This window comes from Ahaetulla prasina, chromosome 5 (assembly GCF_028640845.1).
Source record: "Ahaetulla prasina isolate Xishuangbanna chromosome 5, ASM2864084v1, whole genome shotgun sequence".
NCBI lineage: Eukaryota > Metazoa > Chordata > Lepidosauria > Squamata > Colubridae > Ahaetulla > Ahaetulla prasina.
In genome coordinates, this window is record NC_080543.1 from 26312501 (window position 1) to 26337403 (window position 24903).

The window sequence follows — 24903 nt, forward strand, 5'->3', positions numbered from 1 at the left end:
CAGAAAGTAGCAGTGAGTAACAAAAAGCTATAATAAAACAAATGATGACAAAACAAAAGTTTCACCAAATTCACCTCAGGATTTTAGACCAAAGGCTTGGACTTTTAGGATTTATTGGGGCAGTAAGCCTAGAAACCTGTTTTTTTGTTTTCCCCAGAATACATTGGGTTGCAGTGATGGATTTCAGTGTTATGATTGCCAAAATTCGGCACACTGTTTCCTGCCCTTTTCGTTATTTCTATATAGTACTGTTTACCATTTTTAAAACGATCTTCATAAAACTTTAGAAAAAGGAAAATCTTGCCCATGCTTGTGCATTTGATATGAATCTGCTCATTTTTCATTGCTGTGCTCACCGCTGCCCTCATTTTTCTGTCCAATAAAGCATTAAATTGTCCTAGCCCATCAGAAGAGTGTCACTACCTGAACCTCTTGCTTAATATTTACGGGACCGCCTACTGCTACCGAATACCTCTCACCGACCCGTGCACTCTCACAGAGAGGGACTCCTCAGGGTGCCGTCAGCGAGACAGTGTCGTCTGGCGACGCCCAGAGGAAGGGCCTTCTCTGTGGGGGCTCCCGCCCTCTGGAACGAACTCCCCCCAGGACTCCGTCAACTTCCGGACCTCCGAACCTTTCGTCGCGAGCTTAAGACACACTTATTCATCTGCGCAGGACTGGATTAGGATTAGTTTTTAAATTTGTGGGTTTTTTAATGGGTTTTTATCATTTATTCTAAATTTTTAATCTCGGCCAATTGAATAAGTTTTTTAATTGTATTTTAATAGTATTTATATTGTAATATTATTGTTTATTTTATCTGGCTGTGAACCGCCCTGAGTCCTTCGGGAGAAGGGCGGTATACAAATTTAAATAATAAATAAATAAATAAATAAATAAATAAATAAATCTCAGTTTATATAATCCCATTTTATTTCAATATCATTTTATTGATTTTATTAGCATAATTCTGTATTGAGTTGTTTTTTCAGATATGAGAAATTTGATATTTTTCTTATGTCTTCCAGATTTTATAGAAAGACAAAGCTTGGGGGCTTTCAGGATATGGAATGTATTCCTTGTGGTGATCCACCTCCTCCTTATGAACCACATTGTAAGTGCTTCTGATATTAAAATATTAGAACATTCATGATGTAAACTGCATTTTCCTGGTTACTACAACAACCTGGATGGCTTGGATTGCTATCACTAAGTAATGGGTCACATAATTTCACACTTTACCACAGCATCACTTAGCAACATCAATCCCAGTCCCCAGTTTGTGTTACAGCTCCAGGACTACCTATATGTCCATACTTATTCCCTAGAGCACTACAAAGAGTGTAATTCTGAAGAAGTTCCATATGTTTGTGGGCTTTGCAAAGCCCCCTTAAAAAACCCAAAGTTCCCTATATTCTCTTGAGAAGTACTACTTGCTAGGAGAAAAGCACAAGGCTGCCACAAGGCCAACAATTTCTGCAAGAGAGCTGAGCCTTGCATCATATCAACCAGGCTCCTGTGCAACCCCACCACCTAAAAGGTAAGGTAGGTACTTGTTGTGTCTTGCCCGCCCTCAGAGCAGCCGGGGCCTTCTTATCTGCTCCCGAACACGGAGGAATGTATGCCTCCCGGCCCCAGTCCTGGCTCCATGCCCAGACAAACTGCAGAAGAAGGAGCACCTCCCGGCCCCAGCCTGACTCCATGCCCAGGCAAACGGAGCAGCTAGACCCCTCCCCCTCCTCCACAGCATGTGAGCCTGAGGAGGGTTTATTACCAACAGCTGATTGGAGTGACCCTCGCATCAGAAGATTGGATAGGCGGAGGCAACAGAAGGAAGGGAGGGGCAGGCCTTAATGAGTGCTGAGTCATGGAGCCACACCCCATGGCCTATATAAAGGATCTGCTTTCTGGCAGTCTCTGAGTCAGGCAAAAGTCGAACTTATCTTGCTGAAATCACTTACTGGTCTCCTGCCTGCTCTGAGGACTTTGCTAGGACTTTGGGCAGAGCTGCAGAGGCAAGCCTGATTCGAATTTCCCTGACCCGGCCGTCAGCGGAGGAGTGGGACACGACAGTACTGCTTGGCCCTGAGTGAGGAGCAGGTTGACTCCTGCAAGTCCTTTGGGTGGCCATATGGCTGTAAATGTCCTCCATTTATCGGTCTGTTTTGCTCCTTTGCCTGGCTGAATGGCTGGATTGCCGAATGGCTAGCTTGAGAGCAGGATGAGGCCTGGGGAACCTTGAGGGACAGGGTGGGATAGGCTTTGGGAGGCCTGGGACAGGCTGGCCTGGGTCTGCACTAGCCCTTTAACGGTCTGCCCCATCCCTGAGGCACCTGATGCTTCACTTAATGACCTGCACATTAAAGGCAGGCTTCATTGCAGGGTAAGTTGAGGATTATTGTAACAGCTGATAGGAACGGTGGGTTGCATAGTAAAGCAAGAGCTGACAGGTACAAGAGTTCTGCAGTGCAAAGTGAAAGTTCCCTCCTGCTGCTTCACATAATCTCCCTCATGAACTGTTCAGCTCTCATAGTCAACTGAGGTCATTGTTAATGCACTTTGCAATCTCCCATGCATGTGTTGTTTGGAAAAGCTGTCATGCACATTGAGGATTCTCCAGTGTGGTGTGCATCTGTCTGCTATAATAGGTGAGGTGTTTGCATGGTGTGGCATGGTTTTCATGGTGCGGCAATTCTTTAAGTCATACTACTTTTAAGAATAATGTAGTACTGTTGCTATATCTGACATTAGTAGCCTGACTAATAGATGATAGGTACAGGAAGTACATGCAAGAAATTATTTTTATGGAAAATGAAGGCAGCAACATTAATGGAATCTACCTATGTGTTTATTTAAAATAGGGGTCCCCGACTCTCAAGGTGCGGCTCACTACCGGGCCACGGCTCATTCAGAACCGGACAAGTGCAAGCAGTGGGCAAGTGCACACATGTGAAGCTCCATTTGTGCCTCGGAACTAGGCTGTGCAAATGGCGGCCAAACACATGAAGCTCACACATGAAGCTCCATTTGTGGCTTCAGAACTGAACCACACAAGGGGTGGCCAAGTGCACCTGTGTGTGTGCAGCTTCATTTGCACGAGCAGCAGGTGCTCTTGCTCACACACGAAGCTCCATTTGTGTGAACAGCAGGCATTCACATACACCACTTGCACAAATGGAGCTTTATGTGCTTATGCATGCGCCTGCCACTCACACAGAAACATCCTCTCTCTCCCCCAACCAGACCACCAAACTGGAAAGTTTGGGGACTGCTGATTTAAAACATTTTAGTTACATAGTAAATAAGACCAATCAATTTGACAGCATTTGTGTGTGATAGGGTAGGGACTGGCAACCAAAGTAATAAATTTTCTGCCAGTATAGTTTTTTGCTCAACAAAATGTGAGAAAGAGGTATATTAGTATTAATGAAGTATATCATTAGGCTCACAAAACCTCAATTTTAGCAGAAATACAGATTTTTGATTGTTTAAAAAATTGAAAGAGACATTTTAACAACTCTCTGAAGGCAAGAATATTGTGGAGAATAACATTGCTAATTGGAAAACTAAAACAGTAGCTTTTCAAACTGAAGCATTTAATGAAAAATCCCTTATGGAGAACAGCAGTCAGGGCTTAGTAATATGAAACCTGTTGCTGTTCTCATCAAGTTGAAATAGGTTGTTTGAAGATTTCCCTACATCTGTTGGTAATTATGTGTATTGTTGAATACTGATATTAAGCTGTTTTATAATACTTTAATACTAGGTAAATTGCTTTACAAATTAACTAATTTATTCCAGTTTTTTGAAACTTTAGCATATTGTAAATAAAACTGGCACAATAATTATGTGGACAAAATTCTAAATGTTTAGTAAACATACTCAGTTTCTTAGAACTTACCCACAGTGTATGCTGATACACTATATTACAGTATGTTACTGTTTGCTCTTGAATGCTAAATTGGATCCACAGATTTCCCAGGCTAAAAATCCTATGATCATATAAGGTGATAGCAACATTAATAACGATCAGAGAATGTTGATAGCAGTTGATTATTACCTAGCTACCTATAAATTTCAGGGCTGCCTTCATCTATTCTCCATCAGTAGATCTTTTAAAACAGAGTTACGGTTTAAATATTTACTCATGAAAAAGCTGGTTGTGGATTGTAAAAAGGCCATCAGAAAGTTAAAAGGACTTTCTAAAAGAATAAAAAGCAAAAGAAGAGAAATCACTCTTGAGTAAACATTTATGATAAACATTGAATTCTGTAACATTCAGTGATAGCAAATAATGCTGTGGCATATATTGAAATGGAATCAAGAACAAATAAATCTGCAGAAAATAAATGAAGCACTTCTGAATACTGTATATTATATTCTGCTAGATATAATATACATATAATGTACTGGATTTTCAAAAATTTGAAGGCCTGGGAAAAAAGCGCGTAAATATAATTTTAGTTATAAATTTAGAATAAAAAAGTAAAACATGAATTAGCATGAAGTACAGGTAGTCCTCGACTTACAATTGAGCTCAAATTTATGTTGCCAAGTGAGAAATTTGTTAAGTGATTTTTCCCCATCTTACGACCTTTCTTATCACAGTTGCTAAGTGAATCACTGCAGTTGTTAAATTAATAACATGCAAAAGATGATCACATGACCCTGGGACACTGCAACCATCATAAATGTGTGTCAGTTGTCAGGCATCCTAATGTAAATCGTATGACCATGGGGATGCGACAACGGTCATTAAGTGTGAAAAATGGTCATAAGTCACTTTTTTCAGTGCTGTTGTAACTTCAAATAGTCACTAAGCGAAGTTGTAAGTTGAGGTAGTTCTTGACTTATAATCACAATTGGGATCGGCACTTCCATCACTAAGTTAAGTTGTTAAGTAAGTCACATCCAATTTTAGAATCTTTTTTGTCACATTCATTAAGCAAATCACTGGCTGTTAAGTGAATCACATAGCCATTAAACGAAACTGGCTTCCCCCACTGACTTTGCTTGTCAGAGGCCAACTGGGAATTATATGACCCTGGGATGTTGCAACCGTTATAAATACATGCTGGTTGCCAAGCAGCCAAATTTAGGTTACGTGATCATAGGGAAGATGCAGCAATCGTGAAGAGCACTGGTAAGTCACTTTTTTCCCAATGCTGTCGTAATTTTAAATGGTTGCTAAAAGAATTATTGTAAATTGAGGACTACCTGTATATTTACAATTACTATTTCAGGAGAAAAACAAGTTCTTAGCTCATGTGAACATGCAATTTAGATCACTGCTAAGACTTTGTTTTTTAGTTTATCTGCCTCAACAAATTTGACAGAAAACTACAAAAACAAAAAATACTTTAAATATTGAATCAGCAACTAACTAAAAAAAAAAGACCAAAACAACAACAAAAGGGAAACTAATTATAAATATCACATATTCATCAAATGTCAGACTAGTTTCTGATTCTACATTTAAAATAAACATGATTCTCTAACATTATCAAATATCACAACATTTATGCCAAAGCAGAACATACTGAGTCATTTTTTTCATCATTAGATAAAGTAGCTAGATGAAATATGGAAAATGTATTTCTACATTTGGAAAATGTACACGCCTAAAACAGCCTTTTAAGAATGGAGTTGTTGTTTTAAATCAGGAGGATTCATAATAAGATTTAAGATTTAAAGTAACTTTTCATTTATATTTCATCTCAATAGTAATTTGTCGTCTTCATGTCCAGACAAACATGAGAAACTGGTAATGCCTAGAGCATAGCTAATGCTTTTGTCTGGTCAGAGCCAATAGGCAGAAAGGCAGCTCAAGGGATATTCAAGATGAAATATTGCATTTGTATAATAAATAAAAAGGTAAAGGTTCCCCTCACACATATGTACTAGTTGTTCCCAACTCTAGCGGGCAGGTGCTCATCTCCATTTCAAAGCCGAAGAGCCAGCGCTGTCCGAAGATGTCTCCATGGTCATGTGCATGGAACGCTGTTACCTTCCCACCAAAGGTGGTCCCTATTTTTCTACTTGCATTTTTTACGTGCTTTCGAACTGCTAGGTTGGCAGAAGCTGGGACAAATAACTGGAGCTCACTAGGAATTCAAACCACTGAACTGCTGACCTTTCGATCGACAAGCTCAGCATCTTAGCCAACTGAGCCACCGCGTCCCCTGTATAATAAATACAAATTTATTAAAAACATAACTATTTTTTTCTGCTCTTTATAACAGAGAATCTAAAACTGGGATATTGAAGGCATTCTCATATTACTTTTAACTTAGTATATGGCTATAGAGGGCCAAGTCAGTATACACTAAGATATTGATTAAAGGAATTGAACTGCTTCCTTGCTGACCATAATTTGGCCCTTAAACATTTGTTTAATAAATTCTGTTCCAGGATCCTCTTATGTTTCCTCTCTTTCTGGTTTTATTTTTCAAGGAAATGGGATGGGAACCGTTATTTCATTTTTTACCACAAATACTGATTGCAGTATATTATATGAAACAAAACAAGTTTCTAGACTTACTTAATGAACTGTGTCTCTGTATTGATTATACCAGTATTTTTTTAATGAAGTTCATATTTACCCTGGCCAGTATTTTTAATATCAAAATTAGTTTATTTTATACAAAAAATGACATTTGGGCATGTTCAGCAAGACTAACCTTTTAAAAGCTACATTTTTTAATCTGTTGACCCCAGTAGTCAAAAATACTTTTTAGTAATCTTATTGTTAACCAAGCTGAATAAGTTGAAGAAACTTTCCTATTGCTAGCTAATTTAAGGGATTTTTTAAATCAATGTTGTCTTATAATTTATTTTAAGATGCTTCTTGGTGTTTTTTCCCCTTTGACTGGGCCTTCTTTCTGAACAGACACCTAATGAGTAAAAATCACAGTTTATTTTTCCATTACACAAATAAAATATTTTGCATTTTTAGCATTTGTTTATTAACTATAGAAAAGTTGGGACAGAGAAAAAAATAATGCTCTTTCTAATCAAGTCATAGGCTAGATCATTTTTATTATTATTTATGTTTTGAGTTTGCATTTGCTTTTTGTAAATTGTCTTGGAAATCACCAATCTCAGATCAGCTGTTTTGCAACTAGCAGCATGGCAGTGGCAATGGGACTGGCAAAGCTGGTTCTTAAATATTTACCCACACAGCACTAGATGGTGCTTAGATGAATGTACATTTGGGATACAGATTATTTTCCATATGGAGTGCTATGGCCCAGCAGTTAAAGATGCTGAGCTTGTCAACTGGAGAGCTGACAGAGAGGTTCGAAACCCGAGTTCTGCGCAACAGAGTGAGGTACTGTTACTTGCCCCAGCTCCTGCCCACCTAGCAGTTCAAAAGCATGCAAATGTAGATTAATAGGTACCATTTCCATGCACCTTTGGTATATAGGTCACATGCAGGCCACATGACCAGGGAAATTATCTTCGAACAACATTGGCTCCCTCGTCCAAACGACAGAGATGAGCACTGCATCCTAGAGTCGGATACGACTGGACAGGGAAACCTTTATCTTAGGTTCCATGGGAATACCCATCTGTTCTTTTTTCCTTTCTTCCTGCCTAGTTATAGTTATAATGTTATAATGGTTATAGGGGAAGTATGTTTTGTGTAAGCCTCTTGAAAGATGATGGAGCTGCACTTCCTTGTTAAAGAGAAAGGATAAGTTAAATGAGGATGTGACATACTGTGAGATTTCTTATTCCGTACAGTTACCTATTGTGCATGCACTGATACATCTCCTTTATTCTCTGGAAAGAGAAAGGTAAAGTAAAGATAAAGATTCCCCTTGCATATATGTGCTAGTCATTCCCGACTCTAGGGGGCAGTGCTCATCTCCATTTCAAAGCGAAAGAGCCAGCACTGTCTGAAGATGGCTCCGTGGTCATGTGGCCAGCATGACTAAATGCCAAAGAAGCACGGAACACTGTTACCTTCCCACCAAAGGTAGTCCCTATTTTTCTACGTGCTTTCAAACTGCTAGGTTGGCAGAAGCTGGGACAAGTAACGGGAGCTCACCCTGTTACGTGGCACTAGGGATTCGAGCCTTTTGATCAACAAGCTCAGCGTCTTAGCCACTGAGCCACCACATCCCTTTTGGAAAGAGGAAAGAAAGTGTTAATTTCAGCCATGAGATTTGATAAAGCCAGTATTTCTCTTAACCAGTTTTTACACAGGTTAATACTAGAACCAGTCTTTCATCTTTTGAGTCAATCCCATAATTAGAATCCTTCTTTGCCAGGGGCTGAATGAATGTTTATTTTACATATAGGATGTCTGCAAGATATTTAACTTAATCATTACTTTTTATTAACAAAGAAATAGCTGCTTAGTTATCAGATTTAAGTGAACTTGAAATTCCTGAGAGGGAATGGTGTATGGGTAATGATTAACCTATAATGAATGGATTCCCTTATGTATTTATTAAAACAGCTAACCCTTAAGGACAGTGAAAGCATTTACACCTGATATTAATTACTAAGTAAACATTTGCCTACAGCTCATTAAACTAGAAGATTACAGGAATGTGATCTGTACAAACTTTGGTGGCCTTATTAGTTTTGCTCAGAATTTATTGACAAACAAAATGTGTTGACAAACAATGAAAATATACTTCAGTAATTCATTTTTTCCATTTGAGAAAATAGCACACCTCTTTAAAAAACCATTCTACTCAAGATGTCAAGTAATTTAGGTTATAACCAGATTAATTTATAAGCGATAACAAGCATTGCTTATGTTCCTTATGTCCTCAGCTTCCAGAAAATTAGATAAAGAATGAAATACTGTTTACCATATTTGCATTTAAGTCTACCCTTTCTGGGATGATGTCTGCTGTGTTGGCCATTGATGTGCTATTTAATATCCACTGTGTTGATTGTGCACACAGTTAAGGTGAAACTTCTAACCCATTTCTTGAAATATAGAGCGTGATGTTCTTTCCCCATATATTAGGGGAAAGGGTTTGTTCTAGCTCTCCTAGAACAAACAAAACAATCTGAAAAGCTCTGGAGATGAACAAACTCCTAGCAATTCAGGGAGACGAATAAATTAAAATAAATGCTGTTGGAACCTATGCATGTTTCATAGTGGGGTAAATTGCTTTTTCAGAAATAAGGGGCAAAGAAGGAAAACACTGTGCTGGTGTCTACAGGGCAAAAGAGTGGGTCCAGAATATTTTGTATTTAGCATTCAATATCTATTGAAGAACATGAAATGAAAATTGAAAACCTGTCTAATAACTAAAAGCTCTAATGTGGGATCACTGTAGTTAGCAGCCAATGTAAAGTGACCAAAGAGCAGGTAAAGGGTAGAATTTTCTGCTTGTAATATTGTTATTAAAATATTGTAAGCGCACTGGTGTACAAAAAATATAAATAGGTAATCTGAAAAAACATAACTTGACATTTCCATGGTACTTTTAAAGATAAGGAAGGTAATATATCTTTAATTAATGTTAACAATTTTGCAAAGCCCTACAAAATAAAACAAAATGTGGAAACATTTATTTTTAATATTATCTAATTACTATTATTACAACAGAAAACAAGCAAACAGAAAACAGAAAACTGTCAAAATTGGCAGTGCTCTATCAAATCCTGTTCCTGTCAATAGCAGTGTTCCCCAAGGCAGCGTTCTTGGACCAACACTCTTCATATTATACATTAATGATCTCTGTGACCATATTATAAGTAATTGTGTTCTCTTTGCTGACGATGTCAAAATATTTAACACCACCAACAATACAGCTACCCTTCAAAAAGACCTTGACTTTGTGTCAGAATGGTCAAAAACTTGGCCACTCCAAATCTCAACCAGCAAATGCTCTGTGTTACACATTGGAAAAAAGAATCTAAACACTAAATACAAGCTCGATGGACATTACCTTACAGATGACCCCCACCCTGTTAAAGACCTTGGAGTTTTCATATCCAATGATCTAAGTGCCAAAGCCCACTGCAAATACATCGCAAAAAAGGCTTTAAGAATTGTAAACCTAATCTTGCCTAGCTTCTTCTCCAGAAACACTACACTACTAACCAGAGCATATAAAACATTTGCTAGACCAATTCTTGAATACAGCTCGCCTGTCTGGAACCCATACCACATTTCAGACATCAGTACAATTGAATGTGTCCAGAAATATTTTACAAGAAGAGTTCTCCACTCCTCTGAATACAACAAAATACCTTATGCCACCAGACTTGAAATCCTGGGTTTAGAAAACTTAGAATTCCGCCACCTTCGACATGACCTGTGTTTAACTCATAGAATCATCTATTACAATGTCCTTCCTGTCGAAGACTACTTCAGATTCAATTGCAACAATACACGAGCACACAATAGATTTAAGCTTAATGTTAACCGCTCCAATCTTGATTGCAGAAAATATGACTTCAGTAACAGAGTTGTAAATACTTGGAACACACTACCTGACTCTGTGGTCTCTTCTCAAAATCCCCATAGCTTTAACCAAAGACTGTCTACTATTGACTTCACCCCATTCCTAAGAGGTCTGTAAGGGGCGTGCATAAGAGCACAAGCGTGCCTACTATTCCTGTCCTATTGTTTCCTTTCATTATATCCAATTAATATAGATATTACATACTTATGCTTATATATATGCTTATAATAATAATAATAATTATTATTATTATTATTATTATTATAATGAAATTATAGTTATTTTGTGCTTATATTTTATATACTGTTGTGACAAATAAATAAATAAATAAATTTGTTGATAAATTCAATATGCACTTATGAACCAAGATTTGCAATTAAAACTAGCAGATAATTCAGATAATATGTTCAAAGCCAATAGCATAATAGTACATTTTTTTAAGATTTAATGCTGCGTGAGTTATCCAGTTGTTATATTTTTAAGGATTCAAAAAAATAATAAATTTTATTTTTTAATTAAAATTATTTAACAGATCATCAGTTTATCCCAGTGGTTCCCAACACGGGGCCCACGCCCCACAGGGGTGTGATTTTTAATGATTTAATGAAAATTTGATTTTTAATGGGGGCAATTGGAACCTTTTTTAAACCAAGTTAATAGCCTTTTAGGTTTCCTCCGCGTGAGTAGGAGTCATTTTTTGAATAGTAAGAATTATATGTCATGGGGGTGGGGAACATCAGGATTTTAGAGATGCTTAAAAACTTTCATGTGCACTTTAAAAAAGAAGTGTTTTAAATGAGTAATCATTAATCTTGATAATGTGATTTGATTGTACTTTATAATTGAATCTATTCCATAAATACCTTTATGTGAAGTTGGTATCAATAATAAAAAGTTTATAATTACATATGAATCCATGAGTGGATGCATGAAGAAAAAAATAATAATATTGTTTCTTTCCTCTGAAAGTTTCTGAATATTTAATATAAATTTGAAGAGATAATTATAGTTAATCTTCAATTTACAGCTATAATTGAGCCCAAAATTTCTGTTGCTAAGCAAGACAGCTATTAAGTGAATTTTGCCCCATTTTTTTGACCTTTCTTGTCACAGTTAAGTGAAGCACTGCCGTTGTTAAATTAGTCACACAGTTGCTAAGTGAATCTGGCTTCTCCATTGACTTTCCTTGTCAGTTGCCAAGCATTTGAAATTTGATCATGTAGCCATGGGGATGCTGCAATGATCGTAAGTGTGAAACAGTCATAAGTTACTTTTTTTTTGTTTTGTTTACATTTATACCCCGCCCTTCTCCGAAGACTCAGGGCGGCTTACAGTGTATAAGGCAATAGTCTCATTCTATTTGTATATTTTTACAAAGTCAACTTATTGCCCCCCCAACAATCTGGGTCCTCATTTTACCTACCTTATAAAGGATGGAAGGCTGAGTCAACCTTGGGCCGGGCTCGAACCTGCAGTAATTGCAGGCTACTGTGTTCTTAATAACAGGCTTTTACCAGCGTGAGCTAAACCGGCCCTTTTTCAGTACCATTGTAACTTTGGTCACTAAATAAAAGACTAAATGAAGGACTACCTGTATATATTATATGGGCAATTTTTTATAGGACTGGAAATGTTATACTTAATAGTAACGTAATAATTTGTTGGGCTTTTTAGCTACTTAATCTGCATTTTTATTCTTTCAAATTTTGAAAAGGTTACTAGTTTACAGGTAAAAGTAATCCAGGAAATGCAGGAAACAGTTATCTACTCTGGCAAATCTGTATTAAATATATGTATATAAGACGAGGTGGCAAAATTACACAGAAGAACTATACAAGAATGAGCTTAACATCCCTGATAACCACAATGGGGTGATCACTGACCTCGAGCTAGACATCTGAGCAACAACAAAGCTAGTGGAGGTGACAGTATTCCAGCTGAGCTATTCAAAATCTTAAAAGATGATGCAGTAAAAGTGCTACATTCAATTTGCCAGCAAATTTGGAAAACTCAACAATGGCCACAGGATTGGAAAAGGTCAGTTTATATTTCAATTCCAAAGAAAGGCAATGCCAAAGAATGTTCAAACTATCGCACCATTGCACTCATTTCACATGCTAGTAAGGTTATGCTTAAAATCCTACAAGCTAGGCTCCAGCAGTATGTGGATCGAGAACTACCAGAAGTACAGGCAGGATTTCGAAGGGGCAGAGGAACTAGAGATCAAATTGCCAACATACGGTGGATCATGGAGAAAGCTAGGGAGTTCCAGAAAAACATCTACTTCTGCTTCATTGACTATGCTAAAGCCTTTGATTGTGTGGATCACAACAAATTGTGGCAAGTTCTTAAAGAGATGGGAGTACCAGACCACTTTATTTGTCTCTTGAGAAACCTGTATGCGGGTCAAGAAGCAACACTGAGAACTGGATACCACTGATTGGTTCAAAATTGGGAAAGGAGTCCGGCAAAGCTGTATACTGTCACCCTGCCTATTTAACTTATATGCAGAGCACATCATGAGAAAGACAGGACTAGATGAATCAAAAGCTGGAATTAAGATTGCCGGGAGAAATATCAACAATCTCAGAAATGCAGATGATAACACTTTAATGGCAGAAAGCAAAGAGGAACTAAAGAGCCTCTTGATGCTGGTGAAGAAGGAGAGTGCAAAAGTTGGCTTGAAACGCAATATTAAGAAAACTAAGATCATGGCATCTGTCCCTTTCAATTCCTGGCAAATAGATGGGGAAGAAATGGAGGCAGTGACAAATTTTATTTTCCTGGGCTCCAAGATCACCACAGATGGGGACTGTAGCCAAGAAATTAAAAGATGCTCCGGGAGGAAAGCTATAGCAAATCTAGACAGCTTACTAAAAAGCAGAGACATCAGTCTGCCAACAAAAGGGCGTATAGTCAAGGCTATTGTTTTCCCAGTTGCAATGTATGGCTGTGAAAGTTGGACCATAAGAAAGGCTGAGAATTGAGGCCTTTGAACTCTGGTGCTGGAGAAGACTCCTGCGAGTCCCTTGGACTGCAGGGCGATCAAACCGGTCAGCCCTAGAGGAGATCAACCCTGACTACTCTTTAGAAGGCCAGATCCTGAAGATGAAACTGAAATACTTTGGCCACCTAATGAGAAAGAAGGACTCACTGGAGAAGAGCCTAATGCTGGGAAAGATTGAGGGCAAAAGAAGAAGGGGACGACAGAGAACGAGGTGGCTGGATGGAGTCACTGAAGCAGTCGGTGTGATCTTAAATGGACTCCAGAAGATGGTAGAGGACAGGAAGGCCTGGAGGAATGTTGTCCATGGATCGGACATGACTTTGCAATTAACAACAACAATTTATATAAGTAAAAAGTCTACTATTGTAAATGACATCATTTCATCAATAAAATATTTATGATACTAAGACAGGGGTGTCAAACTCAAGGCCTGCAGCAGGATCTGGCCCACGGTGTGCTTAGATCTGGCCTGTGGGGCCACCCTGAAAACATTGAAGGACTGGTCTGTGGTGCCTCTGCCAGTGAAAAAAGACTTCTGCAGGGCTGCCCACAGCCCTTCTGAACTCTGTTTTTGCTGGCAGTGGGTTGCAGGAGACTGTCCCAGCCGAAAACAGAGATTGGGAGGCCATTTTCACTGGCAGAGCACTCGGAACACCACAGGCGCCTCTGACACGAGTGACATCAAGCTGGCCACACCCACCCCGGCCTCCCAAGGTCAAACACAGCCCTGATGCAGCCCTCAATTAAATCGAGTTTGACGCTCCTGAACTAGGCTTCAACCTATTTATTTTTTTCTTTCTGAAATACTGGTGTGACTTTTTTAAAATACTTTTATTTTTCATTATTATAATTATGTAACACTATTCCTAGCATATTCTACTATATAATTTAACTATATAAGAAAATGGTTCAAATATTTCAGTTTTTCTAATTTATACTGTAGTCACTATTGCTGGATTATATACTTTTGCTTATGACTTAGTTCTATTGGCAGAATTTCAGTCTATACTAGCTTTGGTAAACTGGTCATTCTCTCACACAACAGCTCATAGTAATATAAAGTATTATAGAGTCTTTCTGGCTTAGCAGATCTGATACAAAGTATTTAGTCAGTCATCTAGAAAATCTTGAAGCAAATATAAATATGAACTTCCTTTTCAATTGAAATGCAGAGAGCAACATGAATTCTATGCTAAGGATTCTGCATAATCTAATAATATGTGTAATTAATTTTTGAAAACTTAAATGGTAGTTTTGGTGGACACCGTATGATTAATCTGAGCCAAGTTTGTCTGCTTAGCTTTTTCTTCTTGTCCCCTAGCTGTAGCTTAGTCATCTCTCTCCTGTTTACTCAGAATATAAAACTTTATTCTCCCCCATATAAAGTGATAGTAAATAAACAAGAGAGACCATAATGAAAACCATTTGATTTTTTTTGGAAATTTAAAGTAACATTTTTACACATTAGACCAGCCTTTGCCAAACAGGCACTTTCCAGATGATTTAGACTTCAACTGCTATAATGCAATTGGAGTCCAACATACCTAGGTCCCAGATTAAAGAAATGTTGAAGTGAATGGAGATACTTTGTCAGTGTTTGGGGTTTTAACTGGCCATTACGTCTTCACATATAATTTTTCAGCAAATTATATCCATTTAGTTTTGTCTAGACCAGCTTGTAGTTTAACATTTTTAACATTGTGATTTAACATTTTTCAGAAGCTAGTAAGTTGGAAGAGTTTCTTTTAATCTTTTATTACATTAAATGTTTGTGGATGTTTGCATCTGAAGCCAGTGCTTTTTTTGAGATTCCATAAATACAGCAATTTATAGTTGTTGAATAGTCAACATCATATCTTTTGTTGCATTAGATATACTGTACTGTGCATACTTGGTTTTTGATGGTTTTTTACTACAGACAGATTATACTTTTTTTCTCTGATAAACAGGTTTTGTAGATTTCTGTAACTTAAAACTGTAACTTATGAATAGAGATAATGATAGCTTTCTGCAGATGTTAATAATTCACAAAGAATGCATATAGTGATTGTGGCAGGCTCTGCCTTTGGCTTTTGTTTCCTATAATGTGTAGAGAGGTATGCAGGTAATATATAAAAATCATATATTTATTATATAGACCATTTTGAGATATTTCCCATATTGCTTGGCCCATACAAACATCTGCTGTATCCCCATTAATGATGAACAAGACTAATCAAACGAAAGAAATAAGGTTCCCAAAATGTTTTTAAAAGTCTTTGATGTATTATTAAACTCTCCTAACTGTTATTGTATTTGATATACTGAAAGTAGTAATTTCTTTATTTTCAGCATCAATTTCCTAATTCATCAGCATTCAGAGTAGACAGAAGATACATGGATGAATTTCTTTTGATCTTCCGATTGGGTTTTTTTTCCCAGTATTTTCATCATTGAAATTATGCTAGTTCTGTGTTCTAATTTGACTGGACTGGATTTGAAAGAGTTTAGAACATGAAGGATTACAAATAGTCAGTTTCCAGGTTCACATGGTGGCAGCAAAAGCTTCCTGGCAGCAGCCATAGGATCTCCTATGATGCAGTTGCTTTCCTCAGTCACAGACAAATGATGCATTCATGCTGCTATATTTTCTGGAACAGTCCTGCAAACCACACTGAAAAAATTATAAATTTCTAGTACAAATGGAACATACCTATTCAATTTGCTTGTTTCGGGGTAGAATATGCTGAAAAAACCAAATGTGCTACTTCTTTAATTCCATTTTTAGAAATCATTTTATTGACTTTCAGCCTTAGATCCAGATCCAGACTCAGAAGATTTTTATCAACTTCCTCTTTCCCCTTATTTTTTTTCTGATAGTCTCCTAAATTTTTGTTTCAGATATGAAGGGGTGTGGTACTTGGGGGGAATTGGTGAAGATTGCTTCTCTTCTTTTCATTAGACTAGTTAATTATTTTAGTACCACTCCTTGGAAGTCTGGATTTTAGCCATTCAATTGATAATGGTTGACTCTGTTTTTTAACAAATTTTGGACAGACTGAGCAGTGGATAGATTCTGTTGACCTTGTTTAAATGGCCTCAGAGTATAGCATAAAATCAATGGAGCAGCTTGTTGGTGTCCCTTTGCTGATATTAGTAGATCTGGATTGCTGTTCTGTATCCACTTATGAAACAGTAATAGAAAACATCTTCTGACATTCTGTATAAGAATTGTATTCTGTATAAGAATTAGTTACAGTGAACACATGCGCGACTCCCCCCACTTTTTAGCACGCAATGGCAAAAAGGTTAGCCATCACTGGTATATAGCTTGCTGGCAAAGATACAATTTCACCATATCAAGTACAGCATTCAGTCCTGGACACTATACTTAGGAAATATTTTTTTTTTAAAGAGCAAAGAATGACAGTGAGGAGGATCAAGGGACTGGAAATTAACTGTTATGATAAGAGATTGAAGGAACTGGGGTAGGATTTCCTTTGAGAAAAGATAACTGAGAAGAGATCAGTAAGATTCTTCAAATGTCTGAATAGATGCCACATAGAAGAAGACCAAGAGCTTTTCCTTGTCATCTCAAAGTGTATCGTGTACAGAATAACAGTCTTAAGTTACAAGACAACTTCATTTGAGTGCTAGGGGAAAACATTTTGCTGTTAAGAGTAGTTTGACAGTGGAATGAATTACTGAGAAAGATAAGTTCCTTTTGTTAGATATATTCAAACAGAGACTGAGTAACAGTAGTATTCACTAAGGATATTTTTCTTTGATTTCATGCACTTAGTGGGGTTTGACTTCATTGGCCATTTCCAATTCTGTGCAGTGTAAATTCTTAAAAGGATTTATCACATGTGCCTAAAGAGCTTTGAATTTTTGTTCTTCCCTGTCTATAATTTCATATTAATAAGAGGTATGCTTTTATTTATATATAGGCACCACAAAAGTGAATTTGGTGAAAATCCCATCAACTGTTTCCAGCCCACGAGACACTGCTCTCGCTGCTGTGATATGCAGTGCACTGGCAACTGTACTTTCAGCGCTCTTCATCCTGTGTGTTATCTATTGCAAGAGACAGTTCATGGAAAAGAAGCCAAACTGTAAGTTTCTCTCCCCACACTCCCGCCACCACTTTACATTTATTATGAATATTCTTACCCATGTCGTCTTTATGTTGAGTTTTACCATCTAATAAATGTCTATGTAAAAAAAAAAAAATTGAGCTTAACTAACTGTAACGTAAGTGTAACCTGGAGTTGATTCACAGTTTCCCAAGTGTAATTTTGATCAATTTACATCAGAGGATAAATAATGTGATTATGTTGAATATATACTCCGTCTATACCTGTCTTGATTTTACCTAGCATTTTGTGAACCATTCAAAAGATCATACAAAAATACATCAAAAATTAATATCCCAAATTCATGTTGCAGTGTGAAAACTGTGAGAGTCAGAAGAAAGGTTAGCAGTTAGCTACAGCTGTTTTTCTTGCTACTCAGTTGTATTTAGATTTTTTAATTAGAAAATTATGGAAAAAAGAGATATGTCATTCAGAATTACAGATTATTGTAAATCTTTAACGACAATTTAGGCTCTTGTTGGAACTTCAGGTTTCTTCTGCCAAGTATTTCTAATTGTTTTTCTTAATAATGAGGGTCCAGAATTAGAACATATTGAAATAGGCATAAAGCAACAAGATCCAAGAAAATGGTTTAATTCATATTATGTGAAAACTTTTATAATAGGTGCTCTAAGTTAAATGAAAGTGTAATGTTAATAGATATGATTATAGAATAATTTAAATGTAAATAAAATGGGTTAACACTCAGTGTCGATATCTTCTCTGTTCTAAAGGGTCTGTACAATCACAGGATGTTCACTATGAAGGTTCAGAACTTGCATGTTTTGATAGGTCACAACTTAATATATATGAGCATAGAACATGCTGCCAGGGCCAGCAGGATTCATTACAGATGTGTGGTAAGTATGGTCTCAAATTACTTGCTGGGTTAGTCTAAATAGGAAAAACACAGTGAAGCTGAAATTTGCATGAAGCATAGAAAAGTAACTATGGATAAATTGCTATTTAATATTCAAGATGTTACACTAGCAAAGATCGCAATAGGGATAAAGTAATAGAATAGAATAGAATAGAATTTTATTGGCCAAGTGTGATTGGACACACAAGGAATTTGTCTTGGTGCATATGCTCTCAGTGTACATAAAAGAAAAGATACTTTCATCAAGGTACAACATTTACAACACAATTGATGGTCAATATATCAATATAAATCATAAGGATTGCCAGCAACAAGTTATAGTCATACAGTCATAAGTGGAAAGAGATTGGTGATGGGAACTATGAAACGATTAATAGTAGTGCAGATTCAGTAAATAGTCTGACAGTGTTGAGGGAATTATTTGTTTAGCAGAGTGATGGCCTTCGGGAAAAAACTGTTCTTGTGTCTAGTTGTTCTGGTGTGCAGTGCTCTATAGCGTCGTTTTGAGGGTAGGAGTTGAAACAGTTTATGTCCAGGATGCGAGGGATCTGCAAATATTTTCACGGCCCTCTTCTTGATTCGTGCAGTATACAGGTCCTCAATGGAAGGCAAGTTGGTAGCAATTATTTTTCTGCAGTTCTAATTATCCTCTGAAGTCTGTGTTTTTCTTGTTGGGTTGCAGAACCGAACCAGACAGTTATAGAGGTGCAAATGACAGACTCAATAATTCCTCTGTAGAATTGGATCAGCAGCTCCTTGGGCAGTTTGAGCTTACTGAGTTGGCGCAGAAAGAACATTCTTTGTTGTCCTTTTTAATGATGTTTTGATGTTAGCTGTCCATTTGAGATCTTGCGATATGATAGAACCCAGAAATTTGAAGGTTTCTACTGTTGATACTGTGTTGTCAAGTATTGTGAGAGGTGGAAGTATGGAAGGGTTTTTCCTAAAGTCTACCACCATTTCTACGGTTTTGAGTGTGTTCAGTTCCAGATTGTTTTGGTTGCACCACAAGGCTAGTCGTTCGACCTCTCGTCTATATGCGGATTCGTCATTGTCTCGAATGAGACCAATCACTGTTGTGTCATCTGCGAACTTCAGTAGCTTAACAAATGGATCATTGGAGATGCAGTCATTGGTATACAGAGAGAAGAGAAGTGGGGAGAGCACACAGCCTTGGGGGGCCCCTGTGCTAATTGTACAGATATTTGATGTGATCTTGCTTAGCTTCACCTGCTGCTTCCTGTTTGTTAGGAAGCTTGTGATCCACTTACAAGTCTGTTCCGGTACCTGTAGCTGGTTTAGCTTAGTTAGAAGAATGTCTGGAATGATGGTATTGAATGCTGAACTAAAGTCTACAAAAAGGACCCTTGCATAGGTCTTTGGAGACTCAAGATGTTGTAGGATGTAGTGCAGAGCCATATTAACAGCATCATCTGTAGATCTGTTTGCTCGGTATGCAAATTGCAAGGGGTCTAAGAGCGGATTCGTGATGGTTTTCAGGTAGGAAAGCACTAGCCTTTCAAAGGTTTTCATGACTACAGAATTACTGTACAGACTAATAGAATTACTAGCATTTAATAATATAAAACAAATCAAATTTACAAATGTAAAAATATATGTTTCTATGATTAAAACTTTATATGAAGGCTAAATGCAACACCACCATTGCAAAGGCTAAATGTGTTATGAAAATTTTGTATAAGAGCAGATAAGAGCCCTGTGCAAACATGATTGTTGTGTAGACAACAATCCCATATCATCATCCCTCACTTGCCCCTTTCCCCAAAGTGGATGGATGATGGATTGTTTGGGTAGGCATTAAATTCTAATGTGACCTAAACAACCCCTTTTGTTATTGATATTTTCTTGCAAAGCAGAGAGGCGAGAGGCAGAGGCCAACAGCTGTTCTGCACTATGTGTCAACTATACACTATGGGACTTGTGTGAACCAGCTCATAGCTAGTCTCAACAAATATAAATTATTTGTATTTCTAGAAAACTCTATGCACTTTGTTTCTTATTTAAGGTTTTCTTTTTTCAAGGTCCAGTGCATTTGATTCCATCGTTGTGCTGTGATGAGTCCTGTAGCTTTGAACATAGTTGTCATAGCTGTCCTTTTCACTCTCAGACTACACTTCATGAAAGGTACTTCAGGTTTTTAACTTCTGCCTTTTGCTAACTCTTCTACTGAATATTTGTTTGTCCTTACTACATGATACATTGGAGTATATCCTGTAGAGTTTTCAGTCAATGGAACAGACATTTCTGACAGATTCAATCACTAATATGAAAGGGAAAGTATGATGTAAAATTATATTATTAATTTTTAATTATATCTTTATGCCACCTTTCTGCCCCCAAATGCAGAAATTTGACACAAATCATACTTTATATTTACTGATAAGCAATCAGCACATTAGGATCACAGGTTTTTTTATATATATTATTTTTTTAAATGAATTTTTGTTAAATGACTCTTGTTTCTCAACCTTTTACAGGAATTCAAATTCTGTTGGAGAAATGATTCCAGCATTTCTTGGTTCTCTTTCACATTCCACTTGTGGAGATCTTTCAGATGCTTGGCCTCTCATCCAAAAACCAGAATGTTGTGATAGTATTTCTTTCTCTGAATCATACCCTGAACTAGTGGGAGAAGATGAAAATCTTTTCAGTCCCTTAGAGATAGAAAGAGACACTATGGATTCAGAGAACAAGCAGGATTTAAATGTGGTCACATCTACAAACCCTCATTTTGGAAACTTGACAGAATCACCTGAACTTTCCAGTATCACTGCTCCCTTAAATCAGGTTTTGGCTGCTGAACCATTTTCAGCAACAGAGTATGACAGAACAAACTGATAAACAGGTAAGCACAGTTATCTAGATAGTTTAAATGAAACTGTTAAGTAATATTGTTTGGAATAATTATTTTCTTGCTCAATTAAATGGACATCACAAAGATCCTCTCTCCTTAATTAATGAAGAAAGAGAAAATAACAGAAAAAAGTTATTTTTAAAGCTACTTTTCTGGATTTGTATTTTGTATAATTTATTTATTACATGTATATCTTACTACAAATGACTGTCAACAATTAACTTGACATCGGAAAAGAAGTCTAAAGCGTCCATGGTAGAATAAAGTCAAAGCAGTATAATAAAAAATAAAAAGTCAAGAATAGAGCGAGCAAAAAAAAATAATTATTAGAGAAGGCGTGATCTAATTACAATATTGTCTGGAACAGTTCTCTTTGAGAATCTTTTTCAATGCAAACAGGGAAAAGGCCACACTGATTTCAATGGGCTAGTAGCTCCTCCTGGTATGAGTTCCTCTACTTCCCCAAGTGGGGCACTGCTGCAGTTTGGTCCTCCAAAACTGTTGAGTGGACATGCAGGAATGAGTTAGGATAGGAGAATAAATAGGGAAGAAGAGAAGGAGTCTAATTGTCAGTTGTTCATAATGTTTCTATTGGCTGCAGAAATGTTTGCGTCTCTGTGTTTAGACTTGTTCCAAATTTGCCATTGGGTTTTGGATGTGTCAAATGAGGTTTAGGATTCTTCAGTCGCTCTTGTTGTAGTTTCCACTCTGGGGGTTTCTACCAACTTTTGGAGGCTTGCAGAGAGGTGAGAAAAAGATCCTGTGCTTGATTTAGCAGATCTTGTCATCTTTCAGAAAATGAAACTGTAACACTGTATGAATACAACAGCAGTTGCAGATGTACTACAAGCTTTCTCTGAATAGGATTGAAAAATCCTTGATCTGAAATATCAAGAAGGAAAAATAGCAAGAGAAAAAGAAAGGGTTTTTTTCCTGTCACAATGAAAAGTTATGTGGCATACAAAAGCCTTTAGGTTGTTGCCAATAAAATGGAGGACAAAAATAAGAGAGACTTGCTGCATTCTATCTTAACGCCTTTCTTTTTCTTTTCATTCTTTTAGGAATCTGCATGACCTTTCCTGGCAGCCCTTAAATTGAGTGCCTCTTCTCTAATGTTTGTGAATGGAATGCTGCCTGGGTCTCAGTGGTACTGTTTCAGAAACAGCTGAAATAAATTGGCAGCATTTGAAAGCTCTTTGGCAGTTGGATTTGCAACAAAGCAGCTGTATGAGAAGATTTCAAGGAGCAGTGTGGTCAAAAGACCAGGGGCAACTGTGGGTTGTCCCTCATTCAGACATAGTTTGATGGATTGAACTCACAGCTAAGGAGATTATGTAAGGATAACAAGCAGTAGAATAGTTATCTGAGTATATGTACTAACAGCAGATGTGTGACAGGAATTTATCCTTTTATTATATTGACAAAAAGGAAGCATTTGATAGGATTTGCAACAAAGCTGTGTTGAATCCCTGTGAATGTACCAAGAATCCTAGCACTGCAAAGAAGCCTTTTTAAGAAAAATGAAAATTTCTGATTTGTCTGTATTTATTTATTGTGAACCTGGAAATATCCTCTGCTGTCACAGTTCAGTATTGCATAAGTAAGTGTTTATATGGAAAAAACACATTGTAGAAATTGAAAAGCGGTGCTCAAGAGCCTTTTGCACGGCTCTTTATAGGGCAGCTTTCTGATGTTTATCTTGAACTAAGTCCCGGTGGGTTCTGTGCTGCCTACTCTGGAGGTAAAATAACTCCAATTTTCAATGAAATATTTCCCCTATAAATAACTGCTGTTACATGCTGGTGTTTGGCAGAATTTCGTAATTCAAGAAAACACATTAGATGTCATTTATTTCAGTAGGGATGTTTTGTTAGTTATGCTGGGCATTTACTATATCAGTGAAATTTAATGTGCTTTTTTATACATTTTTTAAAAAAAAGTTTGAAATAAAACGTAAAATTATGAATGCCTTTGGCCCCTTGGACAGTGTCTCAGGACCCTAGGATTCCTTACATTTCTTTTTTTTTTCTTTTTAATAAAGAAATGAGCAGAATTAGAACAGAAAGCATTCAGGATACGAAACTCTACCATTTCCAACCCCTTTCCATGTCTCCAAACTAGAGGGAAATATGGCTAAGCAGTGGGACTATTTAAAAAAAAAATCCCATTGCTTGAAAAAGTAGGTAGAGATCTATATATCAGTAATTATTTCTGCTCTTTAAAATAGTAGCAAAGAGAGCATTAGAATAGTTCTGCTACTCTGCAATACTATTCCCTCTTACTTGTGGATAAAATTGAATTCAGTGGAATCTATTTTCTCAGTAGATAACGTATAAAATTGCAGTCTTAAAAGCTACATTTTTAAACCCACAAATACATAATTGAGGGAATTCAGTCTTATACATACGGTAGTTACTTGAAAGGTAAGGCTCACAAAAAAGTAGGATGTAAGGTCAGACATCCGAGGCAGATGGGTATGCAGGGTACTATGTTAACACTATTGCAAAATTCACATTTATATAATTTTTGCATAAGGTACCATATTTATGTAAACTTTGTAAATAATCTGACATGCATTTCAGTATTGTGTAAAACTTTTGATAAAACATGTATATAAATTTCACTTATGAAAGCTCTTTCATAAATTAATTTTGTCATCTTTATCCATTATCTATGCTATCTATGGACAATGGTCATTTTATATGTGTAATTTACACTTTATATAATTAGATTAGCACCCACCCACATATTAAAAACGAAGAACTGGGAAGTATAAATTACGTATAATATACTGTTCATAAAATGTTTGATTCAACTAAATTCATATTGATTATGTTGCCTATGTCAAATAAGATTGAATGATTGCTTATGAGCCATCAAGTTGGTGTCAACATGATGATCATATAGATAGACCCTCACCAGTATAATTCTGTCCCTGCTACATCCTTTCAAAACTTTCAATGGTACAGCCATCACACTTGTTGATCACGTTTTTCTTCTCTTTTCTTCAATCTTTCCCAACATTATGGGCTTATCAGAGAAGCTAGGTCTTTGTATGTTTCCAAAATATGATAATTTGCCCATTTGTGCTTTAAAGAAAACTTTTGGCTGACTCATTCTGTGTTCTGTTCATTATTTTCTTGGCTATTGATGTTTTCTCATGAGTTTTCTCCAATATTCAAAAACTTCAGTCCTCTTGTGCTTATTCAAAGTCCAACTTTTGCCTGCATGATGCTGATCTTTGTAGGTCACAGCATCTGTATATTTTTTCTCAGATTTTCACTACTGCCTTTTCATGTGCTAGTCTGTGGCATATTGCTTTATAGCTGATCCTAAAATGCAAAAGCTATTCCCCATTTCAGTATCTTCGTTGTCAATTCTGAGGCTGGTTGTTGTACAGTTATTAGTTTGGTCTTTCTTATATTTAATCTTTGTCCCATTTTTTCGCTGTGCTCCTTGATTTTCATTATGAGAGCTTGCAGATTATTTTCAGCTATTAGAGTAGTGTGGAGAAAAGGTTACCCATGTTTCTTCTTCCAAATTTTAAAACCATGCTCATCTTGTTCCAATTCAGCCTCTTTTATCCT

General features: G+C 36.9%; 1 protein-coding gene across 5 annotated transcripts in view; it reads left to right on the top strand.

Annotated features, from left to right (window-relative positions):
- Positions 1-23979, top strand: part of TNFRSF19 (TNF receptor superfamily member 19) — a 53559-nt gene extending 29580 nt beyond the window's left edge. For all 5 annotated transcript variants that reach the window (XM_058185819.1, XM_058185817.1, XM_058185820.1 and 2 more), the window contains exons 5-10: positions 1029-1114; positions 17376-17540; positions 18296-18421; positions 20484-20586; positions 20940-21307; positions 22378-23979. In XM_058185819.1, the coding sequence (XP_058041802.1) occupies positions 1029-1114; positions 17376-17540; positions 18296-18421; positions 20484-20586; positions 20940-21300 (841 nt within the window). In that variant the 3' untranslated portion in view covers positions 21301-21307; positions 22378-23979. The remainder of the gene's footprint in view (positions 1-1028; positions 1115-17375; positions 17541-18295; positions 18422-20483; positions 20587-20939; positions 21308-22377) is intronic.
- Positions 23980-24903: the final 924 nt, after the last annotated feature.